The sequence below is a fragment of the Leptopilina heterotoma genome, unplaced genomic scaffold (assembly GCF_015476425.1).
Source record: "Leptopilina heterotoma isolate Lh14 unplaced genomic scaffold, ASM1547642v1 Lhet_15, whole genome shotgun sequence".
NCBI classification, from domain to species: Eukaryota; Metazoa; Arthropoda; class Insecta; order Hymenoptera; family Figitidae; genus Leptopilina; species Leptopilina heterotoma.
This window is the reverse complement of record NW_025110867.1, coordinates 1,476,039-1,502,730: the sequence shown is the minus strand read 5'-3', so window position 1 is coordinate 1,502,730 and position 26,692 is coordinate 1,476,039. Positions and strand designations below refer to the sequence as shown.

At 26.9% G+C, this 26,692-nt stretch overlaps 1 protein-coding gene and 1 long non-coding RNA gene across 3 annotated transcripts in view; one reads left to right on the top strand and one right to left on the bottom strand.

Moving 5' to 3' along the window:
- Positions 1-18,977, bottom strand: part of LOC122498482 (lutropin-choriogonadotropic hormone receptor) — a 71,431-nt gene extending 52,454 nt beyond the window's left edge. For both annotated transcript variants that reach the window (XM_043606231.1, XM_043606233.1), the window contains exon 1: positions 18,467-18,977. In XM_043606231.1, the coding sequence (XP_043462166.1) occupies positions 18,467-18,681 (215 nt within the window). In that variant the 5' untranslated portion in view covers positions 18,682-18,977. The remainder of the gene's footprint in view (positions 1-18,466) is intronic.
- The window catches only part of LOC122498487, a 139,961-nt gene that overhangs the window by 49,937 nt on the left and 63,332 nt on the right, over positions 1-26,692 (top strand). The window contains exons 8-10 of the long non-coding RNA XR_006301233.1: positions 1,983-2,100; positions 13,400-13,918; positions 14,592-14,655. This is a non-coding gene — a long non-coding RNA (uncharacterized LOC122498487). The remainder of the gene's footprint in view (positions 1-1,982; positions 2,101-13,399; positions 13,919-14,591; positions 14,656-26,692) is intronic.

Sequence of the window (26,692 nt, the reverse complement as noted above, 5' to 3'; positions counted from 1 at the left end):
CTTTGTTTCAATGGTCCATATATCTTGCACACAGAGGACCCGACAAGATTTTACTGCTCAGCGCGAGTACTAAAAAAACAATTGCTTAGTCAGCGAGAAATCTCGTCGGGTGCTTTGGTTGACAAAACGAGAACGAAATTCCATCGTAATTGTATACGCGCGTTTTTTCATCACACCACAGGGAACAAGAAAAATCAAATTAGATTTTTCCATAAGAAAAATTAATACCCCCTTTTTTTAGGCGAAAATTTTTATTTTTGTGAAAAAAAAACAAATTTTTTCCCCCCTTTTGACATTTGAGGTATAGTCTGAGGGAAAGGAGAAAAAAATTTGATGCATTTCGTCTGTCAATCTAGCGCGCGTCTCGTGTCTTAAAGCTGTGAAAGACAGCGACAACGAGGAAAGAAGAAATTGAATGAAATTCTTCTCCCGGAAAGTGATTCGCAAACGTATAATACGAGTCGAGAAAAATGACATAAAAAATTACGATCCAATTTCAAAGACTTCTTTTTTTTATCATCCAAGCATAAAGTCACTGGACAAATAATAAATTTTTTCCTAATCAGAATTTCATATTAGTTTTCTTTTCTTGTTCTCGAATTTATATTAATTTTTTCTATTTCGAAATTTACTGTAATATATATTAAATATTGTTGAACATTTTTTTTGAAAAATTAAAACGAGGAACGTGACTATTTAATAATGAAACAATTTATCAAGAAGTAGATAAAAATGATGTTAAGGGAGATTTAAATGACGAAGAAAAAGAAATATAAGGAACAAAATTGAACAAGATTTCGATGAATTCATGCGTGAGTGGGGACTTGAAGTTACAAGAGTAAAAAAAGATTTAGGCAAAGTCGCGTCTAAGCAAAAAAAATTTTTAATAAATGCACATAAAAAATCAACAAAATTTTTCCTAATCAGAATTTCTTATTAGTCTTTTTTTTGCTTTTTTTCAATACATAGTTAAAAGTATTTTCACCCTCTCACGAAAGCGAGTTTCGTTTTTTATGGAGTCGAATAATTGAATTCGATAATCGGAGCGAATCGACAAATACTCATAAACCCAAATGATCGTAAAAATTCATGATTATTTCGCCGGGCAATTGAAATTCTCTCGTGAATGTGCTATTTTTCACATTTCTTTTATTCTTTTTTGGTCCCCCCTTTCTTTTTTGTTTTTCGTTTTGAAAAATCTCGGGTTTTCATTAATGAAGAGACTTGAAATTTTCGAGCTTTGGATTTACGGGGAAAATTAACCTAAATTGAATTTGCGTCTCCCTTAGGATACATATGTATGTTCGTATATATATAAATTTGGAGGAAAAATTTATCAGGTCATTTCGTCAAAGTTCCAGTATGTATACGTATTCAGACACACACATATACCAAAAAACTTTCCACTTGGTCACATATATTCGTTCTTTTCGCAATTTTCTTAAGAGAACTCCTAAACTGAAAATCGACCTCAATCGCGCACCAAACAAGATTTGCTCTCCGAATGCCTAATTCGGAGTCGACTTCAATTTTTAAGCACATATCTTACAGGATTGAGAGACGAATCAAATAGAATTTAATACCGGTGAATTTTTTATGAACGTAATTTTGTACAGTGCAGACAAATTTCTTTTGGATTCTTAATTTTTTTAAATGCTGTTTGTTTGCTTCATTATTTCTTTCTTTTGTTTTATTTTTCATCATTAACCGTTTGATAGTTTTTAAGTTGTAAATTAAAAAAATATTTCGAAAGCTTTAAAATGAGGGTTTATTATTTCTTTCCAACTTTCTTCTGTTTTATTTTTAAACATTAACGTTGATAATTTTTGAGTTGCAAATTAAAAAAATATTTCGATGACTTAAAAATGAGGATTTTTCATTTTATAAATTGCATTCGTTTTGTTTTGTATTTTCATTAAGGAAAAAAGTTTTGACTTGAAAATTAATAAAATTTCAATTTTTTTTCGCTTTTTGACTTTTAGGTTTGAAGAAGTCGCTAAGGTGGTTCAAAACTAGCAGACGACTCTGGACAACTGGTGAGCATTGACTGATCGAAACCATTCCGAGACAGACATTGGGCATCACCACAAGGCGTTTCTGGTAAGTTTTTTTTTAAATTTATACAATTAAAAATTGTATAAAAAGCAATTTTTGATTTATGATAGGTAAAGTAAGCTCCTATAATTTTCGTTTGTAATAAACTGTTCGAAAATAATCTTGAACGCTGCAAACAACATTAGCTTTCGCCCGTCGACGACAGGCATCCTCAGATATATTTATACTGAAATTACATACAATTATTAGAGAAGGATTTGCACCGAAAATTATTTAGAAGAACATAACTTATAACTTGCCAAGAAAATTTCTTCGAAAAAGAGCATTTGTAGTTATAAATCAATAAAAATCCATTCTTTGAAATGGTAAAATTTCATAGTTTTAATCAAGAACATGTCGTTCTTGATTAAAATATTATGAAAAGGGAACAGCATGTTTGCTCCTTCTTGTTTTAAACTGAAATAGCAAAAGGAAAATTTTAGTTTACAATCAAAATTTATTTCTTCATTTTGTGATTCATGTTGTTCCTTTTGATAAATGTTTAACCGAAATGGTTCAGTTAGTAAATTTTCTAAAAAAAACCATGGGAAAAGTATTTGTGGGTAATAAATAAACGAGAATAATGCTATTCCTTTTAATAAAATGCAAAGTTCAGTGAAAGGTGGGAGTTTAAAAAAAAAGTAATGGACCCATTTTTAAAGGATATTTCAGTTGTCGGATAGTTTTCTGTGGAATAGAATGAGAAGGATAATGAAATGCCCGAATTTTCGCACAATCGCTTCTCAATTTACTATATAAGGTTTCATAAAAAAGTTTCACTAGAAAATTGAAGCGTGTAAAAGTTAGTTTTAAATCTACTTTGCGAAACTTTTGTTAAAAGTAATTCCAGAGACTTTGGATCTTGGTAAATGTGGATTCTGGGAGGGCACGCGTGAGCACACGAGACGACGACTCTTTGACGGAAGGGTTGAAATTACACTTTTCTTTCTTTTATAAAAATGACAATTTAACGACTTGAGAAATCGTTCTATTTTCTATGATATCGGAGAAAAACAATTTTATTTATATAATTTCTTATTAAAAATATGGAATTTAAATTTTTCTAGTGTAGAAAAAAGAGGAAATTTTTTTTTGTCACTGAATAGATCCATTTGACGGCAGTATTTCTCAATTAAAATTTTCAAGCGTCTTGCTAAGTTTTATTGACCGATGCGTAACTCGACTGAAGTTAAATAACATTTAAAGGAATTTATTGACAAATTTGAATTTAAAATAGTACTTGTCGATGAATAGGTCTCTCTCTTTCTCTCATCTTGTAGTGCGTGATTTACGATTTGTATCTCCGAGAGAAAAAAAAGTGGATAGCTTAAATCCTAGAATGGCAAAAAGATCATATACAATCATGGCAAGCAATATGGCTAGACACCACGTACTTGAAAAATACGTGCTCGCAATCTTTATCTTTGCCGAGAGAGCTATGAGTGGATAGCGGTAAGTTCAAGTGTTATATAGGTGTATGTATATATATAAGCTCGTAATTTCGCCAAGTCAAGAAACGTAAATGGCAGAACATCCTACTTAAACTGACTGCGTACGTACAAATGTTTTTAATCAACATTGACACCAATCAACATTTCAGACGCTAATCTCGTAATACACTTGTATAATGTACACTTTTAATTTTTATCGCTTGTCTTACTGTCAATTAAATTCTTTACAAAAAAGAGGTTTTTTTGTGTGTTAAATCTTCTTGTTTAGTGTAAAATCTTTTCATTTTGTGTAAAAAGAATTTCTATGTATTTTTTAAATGAAGTAAATCCAAAGAATTATTAGAAAATGAGTAGATTTGCAAAAGTGACAAAAGTGGAGGTCAAATAATTATTCCATTTATTATTTTAAAAATTCGTCCGCCATATTGGATCCGACATTTTTAATTTTGGAGAAAGGACTTCAGATTCGTAATCAGCGACCTCAAAAACCCCTATAAACATTTTTGTTTTTTAAATTAGTGTTGTAATGTATAATGTATGCTATGCCGAAAAGGGTTAAACAAAAAAAGTAAATCTGTGTATAAAAATGGCCTCTTTTTGTCACAAATTTTACCAAAACGATTTTTCTTTTTTTCTAAATCTTCTTAATTAAATTCTCCATCGTTCTCTCGAGTCCGATTTTTGAATTTTTGTTTTTAAACATTTTTTTAATAACAATTAGTATTAATAAAATCATAAAAAAATATTTTTTATTAGCTTTATTAATTAAGAAAATTAATCAAAAAACCTATTAATAGTATATTAAGCAACACATAAACAATTACTGATACATATTTTTAAATGAATTGTTAAATATATTTTATAACTTATAATCTAACAAGAAGTTCTAGCTATTACCAAGCTAGGGCCAGGTCAATGCGTACATTCCAAGCTAGGACCATTTTAGACCGAATAATCAATATTGGCAAACCTTGGCAATTTCCACACGGGATTATAGTTTTATGTAAAGTAAATTAAAAAATGAACAAAATAAATTGTTTAAATAATGTTTAAATAATTAATTTGTAATATTTCTTTGATACTTAAATGTTGTAGTTACAAGAAAATGCACAATACAGAAAAAATTGAAATTTCTTTTCCTAAGTACAGTTTATGATAAAAATAATAACAATTAAATGTTTAAACAATTTTTAAATAAATCATTTTTTATTTTTTATCATTAGTAGACATTTAACTAATGAAAAATTGCACACTTGAGAAAAAACAAGTAATTTCTAGTCTTAAGTACAGTTTATAAAAAAATAAAAACAATTGATTGATTACACAATGTTTAATTAATTTATTTTTTATCATTAGTAGATGTTTTATTCATAACAAATTGCACAATTCAGAAAAAACTGGAAATTTATAGCCCTAAGTATAATTAATGAAAAAAATATAACAACAATTAATTGTTTAAACAATATTATAAATTGTTATACTTTTTTCATAAATCAGAAACACTTAAACATTATTTTAATAGGTTTTTTGATTAATTTTCTTAATTAATGAAGCTGTTATAGTCAGCAAAAATATATATCCCCACCTGAATTGTTTCATATTCAACATGAGCTGCAAAACATATTTGCAACTCAGTCTTATTCCTGCCTTTAAAGTGTAATATTGAGTATTATAATGAATTGTCACTCTCAGAAGTGATAAAAATATTTAGTAGTCTAACATATCACACCTACACGGAAAAACCTTTAAGCAGTCTGCTCACCCGAAACTTATGCGTCAGCGCCACCACTAAACTTGTTCATCTGCACTCCCAAACTGGGTGACCAACGTACCCAGTTGTAATTTTCTAAACTTTTTGGGAAGTTTGTCTATCGAAAACGGTAATGCTACGCACCCAGTGGCGGGCGATCAGACTTTCCATGCAGTGAGAAGCGAAATTTTGTGACAGTGGGAAGGCAGACTTCTCAAAGGTTTTTCCGTGTATAGAGATTTAAAACACACAAACTCTATATCTGACAGACTCTGACTCGACTGACGAAAGTTTAAATATGGAGAACGAATCAAAAACCACCCTTAATCCACCTGGAACATCAACAACGCCAAATACGGAGCAGATTTTTTCATCAATTGTGGATCAACTTTCAAGATTAAATGTAGGAGTTACGAGTTTAGTTCATGAAAATAATAACAGGAAAGATGAGATAATAACATTAGGCAAAAAATTAGGGTTAAATCCTACGGAAGAAACAGATAACGAATCAGAAAATGCATCCCATAACGAAAGTCATTTCGGTGATAACGAATCGCAATCCGATGTTCAACAACAAGCAAATAGAATAAATAATCAAAAAATAATACAAAACCAAAATTTAGGAAAAATTTCCGCTAAAGATATAATTAGAACTATTAAAACATTAACGGGACAAGATGATTGTGGAGTTGAAGACTTTATAAAAATCGTTAAAAGAGCAAAAGGACAATGTTACCAACCAGACCTATTATTAGATTTTATAATTTCTGAAAAAATTACCGGAAACGCAGAAAGAGCAATAAGATACTTAGATTTAGACAGCTATGCAAAACTTTTCAATGCTTTACGTGCAAATTTAACGCAAATCGGTTTAGTGTCAATGCTTCGATCAAAATTATTAAATTGCAAACAAAACCTTACCGAAGATATTCAAAGTTTTAACAATAAATATAGGAAAATTTGTCATGAATTAAAATACGCAATTCAATCAGAATACACAAACACAATTAAACGACAAGTTGCAATAGAAAATGAAGAAAGTGAAATTTTAAAAAGATACATGATGAACATTCGTCGAGACATAGGATTACAGATAAAAGCTCAACGACCGCTAAATTTAAATGAAGCTCAAATGCAAGCATTGGAATTAGAATTATGGTTTCAAGAAAGTGATTATCAGAATTTGTCAAATAAAATAAATGCACCTGCAGTGCACGTTCCAACACAGATAAAGCAGGTATCATGTCACAAATGTGGAAAGACGGGACATATGACAAAAGAATGTACTACATCAGCAAATTTTCGCGATGGCAGGTTGACGAAGAGACCACCGGAAGTTATCAGAGTGACACGCGAAGACCAAGAATTTTCAGACTTTCAGGTAATGACCGAGGAAGAAATGCAACACCACGAGCAATACGACAAGAATGTCAAATATCAACCTTGAGTGGACAATTACAATTCGTATACGGAAGAGCTGAAAATGGAGAAGAATACAGATTATTAATAGACTCAGGAGCATCAGTTAACATAATAAAAGAAAATAAAATACCCAGAAACAATTACACGACTTTTAAAGTAAAAAAGAATTTTTGTATGGGTAAAGATAAGTACCAATCAGAATATGCTGTTAATTTAAATTATTTCGGCAAACAACAACTGTTTCATATTGTCGATGAAAATTTCCCTTTACCCGAGGATGGAATAATTGGATTACCATTTCTACAAAAATATGAAAAATATGCTATCATCCCGAAATTCCTTATAATAGAAAAGTGGAAGACACCTTTACATGAAGATGGATATTTTGTAGAGCAAAATAAATTGCGGATTTGCAACATCATAATGAATAAAGAAGATAGTGATATTTTAGTAGAAGATCATCCAAATATTCCCACCGGAGTTTATAAAATACAAAACGGAATTATGAAGGCACCTGTTTATAATTATTCTAATCAACCTTTGGAAGTGCCAAACAAAATTGAAGGAATACATATAGAGAAAACTGATTACGACGTCACAAACGATAAAACGCTCAAAAATAAAACAAAATTAAAAGCTAAAGAAGTACCTGAACGATTAATTGAATTAAAAAATAAAACAAGATTAGCTCATTTGGATAAAAATACAAAAGAAGATATTTGGAGAGTAATCGGAAATTATCACAGTAATTTCACCCTAGACAACGACGAAACTCCCTGCACAAATTTGACTAGTAACAAAATTGTATTTAAAACTGGAAAAATAATCAATGACTTTAGAAAATTAAATGAGGATACAGATCAAGATGTATACCCTTTGCCAGTGACTGAAGACGTTCTTTCACAGTTGGGAAAAGCAAAATTTTTTTCAGCATTCGACCTGTCTTCAGGATTTCACCAAATTCCGAAGCAAAAAGAAAGTAAACAATATACAGGATTCAGCACAACTAGAGGACATTATCAATTTATCAGAATGCCAATTGGTTTAAACAATGCACCAGCCACATTTCAAAGAATGATGGACCACGCTTTTCAAGGATTAATTGGTGATGCATGTTTTGTATACTTAAATGATATTGTTATTTTCGGATCTACATTAGAAGAACATAATAAAAATTTAACCAAATTCATGGAAAGAGTAAAAACATTGGGATTAAAATTACAATCGAATATGTGTGAATACCTTCGACCAGAATTGGAATATTTAGGACATATTATGACAGATAAAGGAGTAAAACCAAACCCTTTAAAAATACAAGCAATTCAAAAATTTAAACAACCAAAAAACGTGACAAAAATGCAATCATTTTTAGGACTAGTTGGATATTACAGAAAGTTTATTAAAAACTTTGCACTTATAGCTAAACCACTATCAAGATTAACAGCGAAAGAAACTAATTTCGATTGGACAAAAGACTGTAGTGAAAGCTTTAAATTATTAAAAGATTTGCTGTGTAAATCACCAGTATTAAAATATCCAGATTTTAGTAAAAGATTTGTTTTGACAACAGACGCCAGTAATGTAGGAATAGGAGTTGTACTTTATCAAGATGGACATCCTTGTTGCTATATTTCAAGACTATTAAATCATGTAGAACAAAATTACAATACAGCAGAAAAGGAATTATTAGCAATCGTGTTGGCTACAAAAAGACTAAGACAATATTTATTGGGACGGACCTTTACTATTCAGACAGATCATAAAGCATTAATTTGGTTACATCATTTAAAAGATCCTAGTTCAAAATAATTAAGATGGAGATTACGCTTAGAAGAGTTCGAATATGATATAGAATATGTTAAAGGAAAAGAAAATGAAGCAGCTGACTGCCTATCAAGATTATTTCCAATACAAGACGAGGACAGCGAAAAAGCCACATCAGCAGAAAGATCAGAAGACAATGAACTTAATTCAACACAAAATGTAAACTACGATTTACCACTCGACATAAATGAAGTTAACAATCACAAATTTAAATTAATTGTTTAAAACAATATGTAAATCTTTGAGTAGAAAAATTAGGACTAATATGTGTAACAATAAAATGAGTAATGTTGACGTCGTTATATTCTACGAAAGACAACCACATCAAAATTTGAAGTACATATTAAACCTTATTTAAATAAAAATTTAAAACTTAGGTTTTAGGGACTAAATCCTATCTAGCGAGAGGGATGTTATAGTCAGCAAAAATATATATCCCCACCTGTATTGTTTCATATTCAACATGAGCTGCAAAACGTATTTGCAACTCAGTCTTATTCCTGCCTTTAAAGTGTAATATTGAGTATTATAATAAATTGTCACTCTCAGAAGTGATAAAAAGTAAACTGTGTCTATTTTATAAATTAGACCGTAATAAAGCTAATAAAAAATATTTTTTATGATTTTTTAATTCTTATTGTTTTAAAAACAAAAATTCAAAAATCGGGCTTAAGAGATCGATAGAGAATTTAATTACGAAGATTTAGAAAAAAAGAAAAATCGTTTTGGTAATAAATTGTTACCTGTAGAGTGATTTGAAACGAAAAAGTACATTTTTCGCCACTGTGGGGCTCTCAGAAATGGGGGTTTACATTACACAGATCCAACCTATCAGGTGTTACGTTACAACACGAATTTAATTATGAAGATTTAGAAAAAAAGAAAAATCGTGTTGGTAATAAATTGTGACCTGTAGAGTGATTTGAAACGAAAAAGTACATTTTCGCCACTGTGGGGCTCTTAGAAATGGGGGTTTACATTACACAGATCCATAATCTATCAGGGGTGTTACGTTACAAAGGTTCTACATATAATACATATAGGGCAAACTCAATCTCAAAATTAGGTCTATATTTAGTTAAATTGTAGGTCATAGGTCAAACATAACCTCAAAATTAGGTCTATATTTAGTTAAACAGTAGGTCAAGGGGCAAACAGCCCAAAATTAGGTCAGAGGGAGAACATAACTTCAAAATTAAGTCAAACGTTATTGATCAGAGGTCAAACAGAGCCTCAAAATTAGGTCTATCTTTAGTTGAACTATTGGTCAAATGACAAACTTAACCCCAAAATTAGGTCTATATTTAGTTAGACTGCTCAGGTTATATATAGTATAAAAATGTTAATCAATTAGCTTTAGACTAACTATTACAATTGCGAACTTAATAAATAACAGGATGTAAAATGTTGATTGATAGTTGCGGACTTTCCTTTACGGTCAGAGCAGGGGAAGTTCGCACACATTATGGGCGTAACACGATAAGATCATTTCTCATTCGACAGTACGTCAACAGTCATTACCGGCACATAACGGCTTGGTACGCAATTTACTAGTAATATAAATGTGAGAGCACCTCGAGCTTCATCGTGAACGATAATAGACCCTATTACATATACAAACAGAGAGTTTATATGCGCGATAATAAACACCTCGCTGAAAGCTAATACACACTCATACACTTCAATTACGAATGCCACTTGTTGTTTACACCACATTATAACCATAATTCTCCTTCTCATCATTTGCCTTTTCACGCAATTATTATCATCATTGAGGGTTGGGCGGAATGAGAGAGAAAGAGGTGCGGGGTGGAAGAAGAAATACCTATATTATGAAAGCCGTGTAATGAAATTAGGGGGAAAATTATTTTCTCTCGCGGGACATTGGCACTGTATAATCAGAACTCTAATTATATTAATGTACTCCTTTCATTTATCGTGAGTACCGATAGTATAAACCGTCTTTAGTCCTTTTTGATAAAATTGATACTTTGAACTTTACTTTTTATACGAAAATTTAGTAATAATTCAGTAAGTAATACTTTTTTTAGTTAATATTTATTTATTATTAATAATTTTGTTTAACCGTTTGGAGTAGATCTAAAAATTAGATTTTTGGAAGATATAAAATAGTGGTTTGATTTTGATTACGAATATGACATCAGTTTTTTAAAATTCAAAATGGCGGTTGCAATATGGTGGGCAACAAAATAAAAAATTAACCAGATTACCTTGAAACTTGTTATCTTGGGGTTTTCGAAGTCCCAGATTACGAATCTGACATCAATTTTTTAAAATTCATAATTCCGGATACAATATGACTGGAAAAGTTAAAGTTAACCGGATTGACTTAAAAATTGTTAACAGTATGTTCTTGAGATCCCTGATTAAAAATTTTACATTAGTTTTTAAAAATTCAAAATGGCGAATATGCAATAATTTTTTTATTAAATCAAATTTAGTTAAATACTCTGACATTGGTTGGTGAAATTACATTTTATGGTTTATTAATTATTTGAAATTCACGACTCCAAGATGTGCCCATTATTAACTTAATTGTATTTTTTATTTTAATTTAAAATTTTTCTATAATAATTAAAAATATTAATAGAAAATAATTGAATTATATTTTTAATAATAATTTAATTTAAAAATAATTCAATAATGTTTTTAATTTAAATTAAAGAAATAATTCAAGAATAATATTTCTGATTGTTATTAAAAACAATTAAATTTTATTATTAACTCGCAGTTAAATAAATTCAATTATATTTTCAATTTTGATCAAAACTAATACAATTACCTTTTTTTATTTTCTTTGAAAATAATTCAGTTATATTTTTAATTTAAATTGTAAATAATTGAATTATCTTTTTTAATTGCAATCGAATATAATTCTATTTTATTTTTAATTTAAATGGAAATAAAGATCATTACTATTTATAATTGCTATTAAAAAGAATTTAATACCTAATATAACTAATAATTAACCACTTCACTGGCGGGGCGTTCCAAATGGCGTTCCACGCGCCGAGGCCCAGACTGGCAAAAACACCGAAATGGCGTTCCTAATAAAACATTATTTTTAAAGAGTGTACACTACCTTTAACTTATACAAAGCAATATTTCTATAGTTTAGACATCATGGAACAAGATTATCACAATAAAAATTTCAGTTTTTGGGATTTTCAATGTTTTTTCAAACAATGAAATAGTCAATTTTTACCACTTTTCACCAAATGGCGTTCCACTTTTTTTCAATTTTTACACAGTAAAACTCATATTTTTTATTTAAAAAATATATTTACATACAAAACATTATAATATAATAATGTAATAAGTAAAAAATAAATATAAATAATTAATAAATAAAATTTAATAATTATTAATAATAACAAAAGTGGAACGCCATTTGTTAAAAATCGACTATTTCAACGTTCAAAGAAACATTGAAAATCTCAAAAACTGAAATTTTCATTGTGATAATCTTGTTCCCTGATGTCTAAACTATAGAAATATTGCTTTGTAGTAGTAAAAAGTAGTGTACACTCTTTAAAAATAAAGTTTTATTAGGAACGCCATTTCGGTGTTTTTGCCAGTCTGGGCCTCGGCGCGTGGAACGCCATTTGGAACGCCCCGCCAGTGAAGTGGTTAAAAACTAATAATTTGATAATAATATTTCTATTTGTTATTGAAAACAATTTAATTGTGTTATTGACTCGCTGTTAAAAAAATCCAATTATATTTTCAATTTTGATTGAAACGAATTCAATTATATATTTAGTTTTGATTGAAAAAAATTCAAGTATATTTTTAATTTTGGTTATATACCTAAGTAATTCAATTACCTTTTTTATTTTTTTTGAAAATAATTCACTAATATTTTTAATTTGAAATGAAAATAATTCATTTATCTTTTTTAATTGAAATCGAATACAATTCTATTATTATTTCTAATTTTGAAGAATAATTTAATTATCCGTTTAATTTTCCTTGAAAATTTAAAAAAAAATATTATATTATAATAATATTATTACACAGGACCATACAATTTTTTTAAAGGAAGTATTTACCGGACCATGTTTTTTATATGTTTTTTGGGGCGCTGAATTCGAATCCGAACTCAGTTTTCTGCCATCACGTCAAGTTTCTTCACAAATTAATAAAATTCGCAAAAACTGACTGTAAACAAAATATAAATAAAAATAAGCAGAAGATTCTATTAAAAAATAACTTTAACACATTGAAAAATTATTGTATAATGTTAAGCAATCAAAGAAACTCGTAAATATTCCAAATTTAAGATGGCGGATCCAATATGGCGTCGATTTTTTTAAAGTTCACCCAATTCGCCTGAAACTTGTTACACGGGGGTTTTTGGGGTCGCTGAATACGAATTTCAGCTTAGTTTTCAAAAATTCAAAATATGATAAATTTAAAAAAAATTTGTTAGCCATATTGGATCCGCCATTTTGAATATTTTAAACAAAGGTGAAATTCATATTCAGCGACCCCAAAAACCCCCGAGTAACAAGTTTCAAGTAAATCTGATAAATTTTTTAAAAATTCGTCAGCCATATTGGATCCGCCATTTTGAAAAAACTTGACGTATTGGCGGAAAAGTGAGTTCGGATTTGAATTCAGCGATCAAAAAAACATAAAAAACATGGTCCGGTCAATACTTCCTTTAAAAAAAATTTTGTGGTCCTGTGTTATTTTAATTCAATTACATAGGTATTTAATTTTTTTAATTTATAGTTATATTTAAAAATAAATATAGTTAAAATGAAATATTATTGAGAATAGTTTTCGATGTAAAAAATATAATAATCGAATTTGAAATTGTGAATTTTTCCAGGAAGTGCAAAGAAAACAAAGTACCTATCTCCGAAATATTTGTTTATATCTCGAGACAATGTGACATTCAATGGAAAGCAAACGCAGTAAGGACGAATGCATACATATAGCGGGTCATAACCAATGGAAATTGAAATTCACATAATATAATAGAAAATAAATTCTGAAGTCAGTTTCAATTTAGAAATCGTCCCCTTAACATGAAGATAAATCCACTCAAGGCGGGAAATACATTTTCCTTAATGCCACGTGTTTCGAAAATATTCTCTATTAGATATAAATTTGATATTAAAAATTTCTCTCATTTAATAAATTTATTAGTTTCGGGAGTGTCGTATTTTTTCTAAAACCGCGAACGATTTTAGGGTGTTTTTCATTAAATATTTTCGAGTTGATTTTTGCAACATGTTTTCAAGTTGTTTTTTTTATTAAAATTTCTTTTGTTTCAAGAGTGTTCGAAAATTTCATAATCGCAAAGTGTTCTTTCTAATCTGGAAGTCATCGATAATGGAAAAATATGGTAAGATTTTTTTATATTACGATTAATAATCTATTGTTTATTCAATTTTTGTTTAAGTAATAATTTAAACATTCAATTTGAGTTCAACTTGAATATTAAATATAAATATTAGGTTTAATTTTCAATTATAAATTTATTTGCAAAAAAATTTAAAAAATTTTTTTTGCTTTATTTATTTATTTAATTTTTTTAGATACAAATTCAAGTTGAATTCAAATATTCAATTTTAAATTTAATTTAAATATTTAAAATTTTATTTAAAAAAATAAAAATCTAATTTAAAAATTTAATTTAAATAGGTATTCAATTTAAATTTAATAATAAAAATTTTATGTTATGTCACATGAAAGTTTTTTATACGCTCAAAATAATTTATGGGGAAATTTTTTCTTATTTGTTTCGTTCCTCTTTTATAATTTACATTTGCAATAAATATTCCATAAACAAATTTTTTTACATTTAAATTATTGTTCGCAATAATTTTATTATTTGTGTTTTTTCCTCTTTAATTTCCATTTGTAATAAATTTAAAAAGACAATGTTTTTACGCTGCAAGAAAATTTTTATGAAAATTTTTATTTTTTTAACTATTTTGTTTCTTTAATTTCCATTTATAATTTTTGTTTATTTGAAAAACAATTTTTCTAATTTTTTTTATTTTTTAAATATATAGTTTACTGTGATTGACCCTCGAAAATGCTGAGCTGACAACATCCTTTGACGGTAATCTGCAAACTGTAAGTCAAATAGTTTTTTACTTATATAATTTAATATTATTTATAATTTTTAGATTTAAAATTAAATCAAAATATTTTAATAATCGTTTACTAAAATATTTTCTAATATATAATTTTTAAAATATTTTATAATATAAAATTCTTAAAGTATTTTAAAATATAAAATTTTTAAAATATTTTACAACATTTGTAAAATTTTATAAATAAGAATTTATTTGCGACTATTAGAGTTTTATTGTTTATAGTGGAGTTTTAAGGAGAAAGAATATGAAATTTTAATTTTGGTTTATAGCCATGAAGTTGAGCATATTTTTTCTAAAGTTTATTAGTTATACGGCAGAGAATTTCCCTTATGACAGTTTTTTTCCCTCTAAACTGAAACACATTTTCTGGACGCATTGCATTTTCTAATTACACAAGAGGTAAAAAATGCTCTCAAGTACCGCAAAATAGGTTATAAATGAGTCTAACCTTTTTTTCGGTCTTAAATATTGAGCTTATTTTCAAAATTAAAATTTGTTTTATTTAAAACGCGTTAATCATGTTTATTAAATTTTTAACGACAATTTTAATTTTCTAATTGTATATATACGAAACGTTTTTAAAAACAATGAAAAATTAATTTAAAAAAAATTTTAATTTAAAAATTTAATCATTTATTTAAAATTTTAAATTCGAAACATTTATTAAATTATTTATTAAAGACGTTATTAAATAATTTATTTAAAATTAAAAAACATTTATTATGCCCATTTATTAAATTATTTGATTAGGAACGTTTTTAAATAATTTATTAAAAATTAGATACATTTTTTAAATTGTTTATTAAAAAAGTTTACTAAATTGATTATTAAATATTTTACCTAAATTGATTATTAAAAATATTTACTAAATTATTAAATTATTTATTAAAATAAGTATTTAGTAAATTTATTAAAAACTTTTCTTAAAATTATTTATTATAACTTGAAAATATTTTTTATAAATTATCTTCTAAGTAAATAAATAAATTATCCATAAAAAATTATAAAAATTTATTATAGGTAAATAATTTATTTAAAATTTAAAATATTTATCATATTTTCAAGATTACGAAAATTTATAAAATTATTTATTAAAAATGAAGAAACTTTATAAAATTTTTTATTAAAAATGACGAAAACTTATTAAAATTTTTTTTTTTTTTTATTATTTATTGAAAACTTAAAAAACATGAATTTATTTATTAAAACTGCTAAAAATGTATTAAATTATTTTTTTAATTGATAATATTATTAACTATTTCTTTGATAATATTTAAAACCTTCTTTTTTAAGCTGCTATTTGCAAAATTAAATATTAAGTAATTTTTAGTAAATTTTAATAATGTGTCATTTATTTGTTATTTCAATTTTTGCATATTATATATAATAAACGAAAATAATTTACATCGAGTCGAGTAAAATGTTGATAATATATAAATTCTGACACAATAATTTAATTTCACGAAAATTTATTATGACAATAATCTCTTTTGTAATAATAAAAGTAAGTCATTGCGCGTATAAAATTACGAGGTCCAGATAAAATGATTCACGCTTGCATTAACATTATTTAAACATCATCTATTATTCATGCGGCAGCGGTCGAATAATTAAACGGGGAACTTTCAACGAGTCCCAGTAGTAACACTATATTAGGTCAGACATTGTACTTGATTTTACATATTTTTGTTGTTTTTTTTCTTCTTTTCCAGTGTCTTTTCATTTATAATTTTTATCATTTTACCTAAATATTGATTAATTTCTTTTTATTGTACTTAGGGATAAAATTTGCTATTTACATTTACCTAAGTAGATAGAGTAAAAAGGAATGTCTATATTTACATTTTCTTGAAAGTTCTCGCATTAATTTACTGTGCATATAAATATTATAGATAGGAAACAAAAATAAGAAAGTAAAAATTTTCTTTCTACTTGGCTGACTTATGTCGTTCTTTATCTACTGACAGCGAGAGTGCCGATGATGCATTGTCAGTAGTAAAAGGCTCATTTGAACAGACAGGGCGAATAAGAAATTGTATGAAAATTAATTTTTCTTTTTTTTTTATTGAAAATTTTTCTTTTTTTGCCTATTTACGAAAAAAATTATTTTCGTTAATTTTACAAACAAATAATAATAATAATTTAATAATAACAATGATACTATCATAAAACAACGCCATCAACATCAAAAATCGACAATTTGGTTAAAATTTTTGAATTTCATCAAAAATCATCAGAAAAAGATTATCATCAGAAATTGATGACATTTAAATTTTAAGATTAATCTGATTTTTTAATTCAAAAAAATATTTTCAAATAAATGTAAGCTAGGAGGAGGAGTAATTTTATGATAATTATTTAATTATTTAATTTTAATGAAATTAGGAATCCATTGTAAATTTTTTAAATTTAATGATAAATCATCAAAAATTGATGAAACTGAAATTTTGGTTTATTTTTAATTATTAAATAAATAAGACAAATGTTCTTTTAAATAATTATTTTGAATAATTTTATAATTATTTAAACACTAAATTTTATTGCAATTATAAATTGATTAAAAATTTTGTTAAATTTGTTGATAAACCATCAGAAATTGATGACGAATTTTATTTTAATTTTTAAAATAATAAGACAAATGTTTTAATAATTGACAACTCTAAGAGTAATTTTATAATTATTTAAAGTATTTAATTTTGAAATTAAAAATTTATTAAAAATTTTATTTCCAGTTTAATATTTGAAAACCATTAGTTTTTTTCTTTAAATATTTCATTTATTTATTTTCTTCATTTTTTTCGAGAAATTGTAAAAATAAATTTTTTAATTTATATATTCCATTAGATGAAATTGTGGAATTTTAATGGAGACTTTGAGGGATAAACTTGGTAGTCTGTGAAAAAAGAAGAAAAATAAACAGAAATAAAAAAGAAAAGAAAAAACTTCAACTCTCGTCAGTATATAGAGAATCGTAATCAATGAATGAGTGGCTCGTAGTATTTATCCGACGTGTAAGAGGCGAACCTCTTGTACATTAAATTGACAGCTGATTTTCTTGCCATAAATTTTACACACAATAAATTAAAAATTTTTTAAAAATTTTTATAAACGTAAGAAAATGAAAGAATAATTTTAAAACATAATAAAAGCAATACTAATAATAATATTAATAATGGAAAGAAAAATAAATTAATAATAATAATAGTAAGAGTAGAAATGACTTTAATACTGAAATTTCATCAAAAATCATCAGAAAAATATTATCATCAGAAATTGATGAAATATAAATTTTAAAAAATGATTTAAATGTGCCGTTTTTGAAATAAAAGTAAATTAAATTTTATTATTTAAATAATAAATTATTGATCAGTGAAGCAATTAATTAATTAACTTATATTAATTTAGATTTAAATCGACAAATATAATACTGATTAATTTATTACTTAATTGATTAATTCAGTAAATAATGAAGTAAGTTGTTATAAATTATTAAAGTAATTACTTAGTAATGAATTGCTTAATTTAGTAATTGATTAATTTACTCCTTAATTAATCAATTGGTTAATGAATGAATGAATGAATGAATGAATGAATGAATTAATTAATTGATTAATTCAGTAACGAATTGATCAATTCAATAATTAATAATTTGAGAATTAATTTGATCAAGATTAATTCAGTAACGAATTGATCAATTCAATAATTAATAATTTGAGAATTAATTTGATCAACTAAGTAACTAATTAATTGCACACAATTGAATTAAAGTTTAAAATATGAAAACTTACATTTTTGTGATATTGAATTCCATCGATTTTAAATCATTGTTCTGGAGAATTTCGTCAATCGTCTGAAAACCCATTCCCCGGCAAATAAATTCTCTCCCGTCGTTCGTCACATTGCACTTTTCAAAATTTTCCACAATTTTCGCCTGTCCCAAAATCCACAAATCGTTTGTCAACACTATCACGAAAAATGTCGTCATCAATATCATTGCCGTCATTCTTCAATTTTCTTTTCCCAGTTCACTGCATCTCGTTTTTTTTGGTAGTCAATTTTTATTATTTTTTCCCTAACGAATACTAGTTCTTTAACTCTTTTCCTTTAAAAAATTGATGATTGTTGATGATTTTTAGTTTAATTATTTGCTGCATAAATTATTGACGTATTTGTTTTTATAGAATTAAATTGAATCTAATTCTTGTGTTTTTCAATCGTTAAAAGTCATTTTTGACAAGTATTTTTGAAATATTGATGTTTTTTGATGATTTGAGGTTTTGAAGAAGTTGAGAATTTTTTTACACTGTCTTTATTTGAAAATTTTTTATGGAAAAATGAATTTTTTTCTAGAAATTTTAGAAAGTTTTCATTTTATATTTTTCTTTGAAGGAATTATTTTGTTTAATTTGATGATTTGAGGATGGAAGAACGAAATTTTATTTTTTCTTTATTTCTTTAATTTTAAAGTAATTTTAGTCACTTAGAGGGCTTATTTGATTAATAAACATTTATTTCTTACATTAAGATGTAAGTTTACATTTTTCTTCTAAAAAGAACAGAAGAAGATACTTTTTGCAAAACTGATGATTTTTGATGATTGGGGAAATTCGAAATTATTATTTTGTTTGTTTTTTTTTATTTTGATTTCTTTTTTATCCCAAATCCTCTATATTTATTCAAGCATTATTTCTTTTCCATAAAAATGATGAGACATCCATTTAAATAGTATTTTATTTTCGAAAGAGTTGATGATTTGAGGATAGGGGAGAATTCCTTTTTTGTTATTCTTTCTCCTCTAGAGGTAATTTACTTCAACTAATTCCTTGTTTTTAACGTTATTCTTTCTAAAAAAATTATTTTTTGTAAAATTTGATTTTTGATGAATTGAGGATAAATATGAATTTTACTATATTTATTCTTAGAATTGATGAAAATTGTATCTTCTGTATTTTTTCTTCTATATTTCCCTTTTTTAAAAATCGTTTCTCTTCTTCGCTGACAATTTGCAAGACACTTCTTTGTTCTTGAAAAAATTGATGATTTTTGATGATTTAGGATTAGCATTAAATGATGATTTACCGCATTTCTTGCATTATACTTTTCTTTCCAAAAGTTTTATTAATTAATTTAACACCAAAAGTGGTAAAAAAAATCCCTCCACTTCTTTTTTATGCTCTGGACTAGAATTGATGATTTTTTATGATTTGAGGACACTAATTTGTTTCAATATTTTTTTAATCATTCACAAAAAGTCGTTTTGAAGTAAACCTTAATTTAATACTCAATATTACATTTTTTCAGTAGTTTTGAAAATTAATTAAATAAAATTTACATCTTTTGTGCAAAAATTGATGACTTCTGATGATTTGAGGATTTTTTCAATTTTTCAGTTTCAAGTAATTTCTTCTTTTTGCAAAATGTTTCCTTCACGTTGTGACAATAACAAATTCGTAATGTCTCGTTCTTCAAAATATTGATGATTTCTGATGATTTGAGGATAAACAATGAATATCAGAATTAATAATTGTAATACTTTCGCAAACCATTAAAACCTTAATAATTTAATATTTTCTCTTTCTCGGAAAATTATTGCCTTCTCTCGCAAAGGAACCATGAAAAATCATTCGTTTTGTGTCTTTTCTTAAAAATTGATGATTTCTGAGGATGACAACAATAATTTGTGAATGTAAAAAATTATTTTTCCTCGTCTGCAAAATTTTTTTATTACAAAATAAACGTTTATTCAAAATTTCCTCGTCGTTACTCTCAAAAATTTGACAATTCCAATATTTTCTCGTTATCAATTGATGATGATGATAATAATTTTCTTTTGAAATTTCACTCAAAATTTGAACATTTTTTCTATGTCGATAAAATGAAAAATTTCTCGGATATTTACGTAATTTTTTTCTCTTCTCATTAATATGACAATGTCTCTCATTGGTTGTTTTGTTGATTTTTCTCTGAACTTGACCCCAGTTCCACGTCATGACAAGGGGTTGACCCCGCATTGTGGACCCACAAGCATCACCACCACACGAAACACATTTTTCAAATTCACCTTTTTTTTGTTTTGCTCTAAGGAATCCGGCAGAAAATTTTAACTCGTACTGAAAAAAATTCCCCCTCGAAAATTTTCTTAAAATGTCACTTCAAGACACCTCTAATTTATTATAAATCACTGTACTTTTTAATCCGGATGTTGAGTTCAAAGGGGGGAAAGGGGGCAAAACGTCAACCACACGAATTGCAACCAATCACTGTAAATTGTTTTTAATTTCAAAAGTTGAGTTCTAGAAGACAAAAAAAATTCAGAACAATTTAAAAAATTTTATTTTGGTTCAATGATTCATCAATTTGATAGTTAGTGCTTTTGATTTACTAATTAGCAAATTGTCGATTACGATCACTGTGTTTAGACTACTAATTGTTTACTAGTTATTTCAAATTATTTATTGGTTATATACTAGTTATTTACTAATTATTTACAAATTATTTACTAATCATTTTTAATTAGTTACTAATTATTTACTAATCATTTAGTAGGTGTTCACTAGTTAATTACTCAATATTTATTAAATACTTAGTAAGTGTTTACTATTTATTTACTAATTAATTACTAATTATTTACTAGTTTTTTTAAAAGTTATCTATTAATTATTTACTAACTAATTAGTAGATGTTTAATAGTTATTTACTTGTAATTAGTAATTATTTACTAGTAATTTGTAATTATTTACTAGTAATTAATAACTATTTAGAAGTAATTACTAATTAGTTACTAGCAAATACTAATTTACAAGTAATTACTAAATATTTACTAGTAATTACTAATTAGTTACTAGTAAATACTAATTATTTACTAATTGCCAAGTAGTTATTAAATGAAAATAACTAATTACTGAATCCAAATTTGGATCTAAAATTTTTATTTCTTAAATGCATTGCTTCAATTATTAGTAACGTAAGTAATTAGCAAAGAGAATTACTTAGTAATTACAATGATACACCATCTAATAATTAGTAACTGAGTAAAATAATAAAAATTTTTTTTGTCGTTTATAAAAAATTTTAGTTTAAACGAACAAGGAAATTTAATATATGCTAATTTGGAAATTTATCAAAACAAAACTAATTAGCATTGAAAATGAAAACTAAACTGTTTAGTAAATTAGTAAAACAAATGAAAAGTTTTTTTTTGTTTTTTATTAACTTTCTTTAACTTACAAAGAAATTTATGTTAATTTATAACAAAATAAGAAAAGAATTATTAATTGAAATAATACACTAGTTAATTTGCAAAATTAGTAAACTAATTAAAACTTTCTTTAGTTATTTTTTTAAACTGAATAGAGGACTCGCAATTAGTCATTTAGTCAAAAAGTACTAATTAGTAATTAGAGTAAATGTAAACTGATTAGTGAAGTAAACCGAGTTAAAAAAGTTTTATTTAGTTTTCATTGAAAAAATTTTTTTTACAATTAAGTATAATAAATTAATCAAATAAAAACAATAAATAAATATAAATAATAAAATAAATAGCAAATAATATAATAAATAATTAAAAAATTATAGTAAATAAATAAATTAAATAATTATTAAATTTGACAAAGTGAATTTATTATTAGTAGTGATCATCAATTTAATCAATAGTTACCAATTAATGACTAAAATTTAAAATAAATACAAATTTTTTTTCGCGAAATTTGCAAAAAGAAAAAAAAGTGAAATTTATAAAGGGAAAGGAGAAAAAGTGCTTTTTTAAAATCACAATAATTGATGAATCATTGAAATGAATTTTTCTTTTTTTTTTGGCAAAAGATGTAAAGAGAGACCGCGAATCGCACCTTCACTGAAGGAGACGGACTTCCACACTGTGGAGCATTCACCGACTGGACTGAAGTACCTACGTGGGGGTCTGCACTGATTTGCTATCTCTTTTGCCCCTTATACCCTCTCTGTCTAGCGTTGTGACTCCCACCCCTTTTTAGAGGAGGACATTCCTCTCACCCCTCCTTTTGATCTTCCCCTCTTCCATTTGGTTGGCCATCAAACCACCTCCACCTTCAATTTTTCCTTTCCTCTCTCTCACTCTCACTCGCTCTTTCTCTCTCTCTTTCTCTCTTTTTCTGTGTTGTCGTAGTCGTATCTTCTGGCATCTCGACAACAAGCAACCAACCAACCATCAGCTGGTCCCTCTGTTGTCAAGTTAGTGGTTTTTTTTTTATAAATTTAGTTTTGGATTTTGCTCCATTCCTGTTACTTGTTAGCAAGAATTTTTTGTTATTATTAAATATTTAAATTGTTTATTTTTTAATTAATTTGAGATTATGTTGATTTCTTCATTTTCTTGACCAGTGATTTAAAATTTTGAAAATTTAGTCCTTTTGTATCAATTCTGTTTTGACCAGAATTTCAAAACTTTGTTTGCTTTTTGAACAGTAAATGTGAATTCAATTTTCAGGCTCTTCTGGCATTTTTTACCTATAAATTTTACCAATTGAGGCCTTGGATCAAATAACTCGCCCGACGCTCGGAGGAACGCGCAAAACTGCCAATCAGTGAGCAGTGAGCGCCTCCGGGCCACTCACTGCTACCCGACTGGTATTAGCGCGTGCCTCCGAGCGTCGTTTTCTAATCATGCAAATTTACCAAAAGTTTTTGAAATGCCGATTTACATTAAAAATAAAATTATAATTTAAACAAAAATAAGAATAATAATTTGTTTAAAAATGCATGTGTTCTGTGACAATTCTTTAAAGTTTCATACAAATCGAAGAACTAGGGGACAATTTTAATTTTTTATGCATAAAACTACCCAGATTAAAATTAAAAGTACAATTATTATTTAAACAATTTTTAAATAAATTATTATTATTATTTTTGTTTAAATTATAATTTTATTTTTAATGTAAATCGGCATTTCAAAAAATTTTGGTAAATTTGCATGAGGGAGCGTTCACAAATGATGTCACGCAATTTTTGGAGATTTTCAACCCCCCTTCCCCCTGTCACGCAATTTTTGCAATTTCACATGAGAAAAATACATTGTGTCACGTTTAGTAAGACCCCCCCCCTACCCCCAAAAGCGTGACATCATTTGTGAACGCTCCCTGATTAAAAAAACTGCATCTTTCTAGTATACCTACTATTCTGTAAATAGTTAGTAATTAACAATAATAATTTGTTTAAACAAATAAAATTTTTAAATATGCACAGTATTATTACAAATTTATAGCCTGGTTCCCAAGAAAGTTTCCTAAGAAGCAAACGAAAGTTACATTAATGTTAGACTTATCTTGATTAAAAGTTTAATTTAAATTATTTGAATTTGAAACCAATTTTCATTCAATATTTCGGATATAATGAAGGCTTGAAGATCAATAATTTTTAATTAAGGGGACTTCCAGTTCAAAATGTCAAAAATATCGATTTTTTTTATTTTCGGATTTCTTATAGTGTCAAGAATACTCTCCTAAAATTTTATTGCAAAATTCGAAGTAAAACAAAAGTTATACATGCTAACTTATTCTTCGCCATGTCAAAGATATTTTTATATATGCGGATAAGCAGAACCCAATCGAATGATTTAAATGTTTTCTTATTTGCAGTTTGTAAAAAACACAAGCAAAAATATATTTGGTGTTGCTGATCACAAATTAGATATCAAATTTTCAAAATTCAAAATGGCGGATCCAATATGGCGGAAGAGAAAATTAAAAATCAAGTGGATTTGCTTCAAAATCGTTGCTCGGGAGTTTTTAGGGTCGCTGATTACGAATATGGTATTAGATTTTTGAAATTCAAAATGGCGGATTCAATATGGCGGCTCATTTTTTTTAAAAAATCATCAGATTTGCTTGAAAATCGTTACTCGGGGGTTTAAAAATCTGATACGATATTCGTAACACAGGTCAACAAAAAAGACTTACTTTTTTTTATGAGATAGCGGAATGGTTTCCTATGTATTTTTAGACGCTGAACACGATCCCGACTTCCAAAATTGCCCATGACGTCAAGATTTTGAGAAAAGTGGGGGTAAATACCCCTAAAACGCTTTTTTGAGGATTTTCAACATTTTTTTTTCTCTTTAACCTGACCCCAATGGGAAATGCCAGTGTAGTGCCGATGTTCACCACTGGCTTAGTACTCAGACGATTGTTCGGCGTAGTCTAGCCGAGCCTCGACAATTAGTGCTGGCGCAGTACAGAATTTTTGTTTCGCCGAAGCTTGGACAAGCCACGGCGGCAAGTGCTGGCTAAGTATAGAAAAATTGTTCACAACGCTCTTTGCCAACATTGCTCTTTTGACATAGGGGAGAGTGGGGCAAAATGGGGTAGGCGGGTCAAATGGGGTACCTCTGTTTTTCCATGATAGGTACTTTTAATTTTTTTTCCCTCGACATATATCATTCATGTTGATAAGAAACTGTTATTAATTATGAAGACACTCCAAAGAAAATTTTTTTCTGAAAGTTATACAACTTTTAAGTTTTAAGCAAAAAAAATATGAATTTTTTTCAAAATTAAAGTGCTCTCCAAACTTTTTGGGATAATGCATTTAATTTGGCAAGTGTGGGATCTTTTTCAGTACTTATTCTAGAGTAATTTCCAATAGAATAGATTGTTTAATTGTTTACAATAACTTGTAAACATTGCATTTTGTTTTAATATGCAGTGTGGGGCAGAATGGGGTACCTAAGTGTGGGGCATGCCGGAAGCTACGCCGCTTCATTAAAACTATTTAAAAACATTATATTATGCATATTTAAAGGTTTCCTGCAGAAGAATCGATATTTTTGCTTCGAGGCATTTATACTATCGATGTTTCATTATCGATATATTGATATTTTGCAATATCCATGTTTTTTTGTTAAATTCTAATAAATATTACTTGTTTTTTCATAGTAATAAAGAATCCTACTTTTTGTTTGTATTTATAATCTTATACAACAAGAATTTAATGAATTTTGAAAAAATACTCAATGTTTTGTATAGTTATTTGATGCCACCCCATTTTGCCCCACGGGTGGGGCAAAATGGGATTTTAGCACTTTCTTAGAAAATACGATATAAGTTCTTTTAAAAATTTTTTTCTCCGCTATTATCATAATTTCCTCAAAGCTAAGTGTACAAAGAAGAATTCTGAAGTTTAGCTGAATCGATTTATTCGTTTGGTTCTCTGTAAACAGCCAATTTCAAAAAGGTACCCCATTTTGCCCCACTCTCCCCTAAACTTGAAAAAAATTATAAAAAAAGTTTATGAATGTTTATAAATATACATTTATTGAAAAAAATTAATATTTTACTTTTCAGTTGTTCATTTTTTATTTTTATTAAATTTAATAATAATAATTTAACATAATTGTCTAATTTTGTAAATAATAAATTATTTAAACAAATTAAAATTATAAACAAAATTTAAACTTTAATCTCAATAATAATTTGGTTCCTATTAAAATACTATTATACTTCTTACTATGAATAAAAAATTATTAAAAAATTACCACGTAATTTAAGAATTACGTAAAATGTTAAATGCAATAAGTAAAGCAATTTAATTTAATTATTAAAAATTTAGTTTAATTTATTTTATTTCAATTTATTATTTCTAACGTATCCCTATTTTTTTCTCATCTTTGACTCAATAATTGTATATCTGAATGATACTGAGATATTAATACTTTACTGTACACATGTGTCGTTAGCATAGTGGTTAGAGCGTTAGTCTGTTAGTCCGTAGGTCGTAGGTTCGATTCTCCTCGTCAGCAATTTTGTTTATTTTCATAGGTTTGCGATATTTCAAGATTCCAATCGTTAGTTACTAAAATATGAAAATCTAATGTACACTTAATGTAATTGTTTATTATTTAATTTTTACATGTTATAAACAATTTTTTTCTACTTCATTTACTATATCCATTGTTAGTCTCCATCTTTAATACAATTTCTTTAAGAAGAGAAATATTTTATGAATAATAACTATTTATTAATATTATTTACCATTTTGTTGTT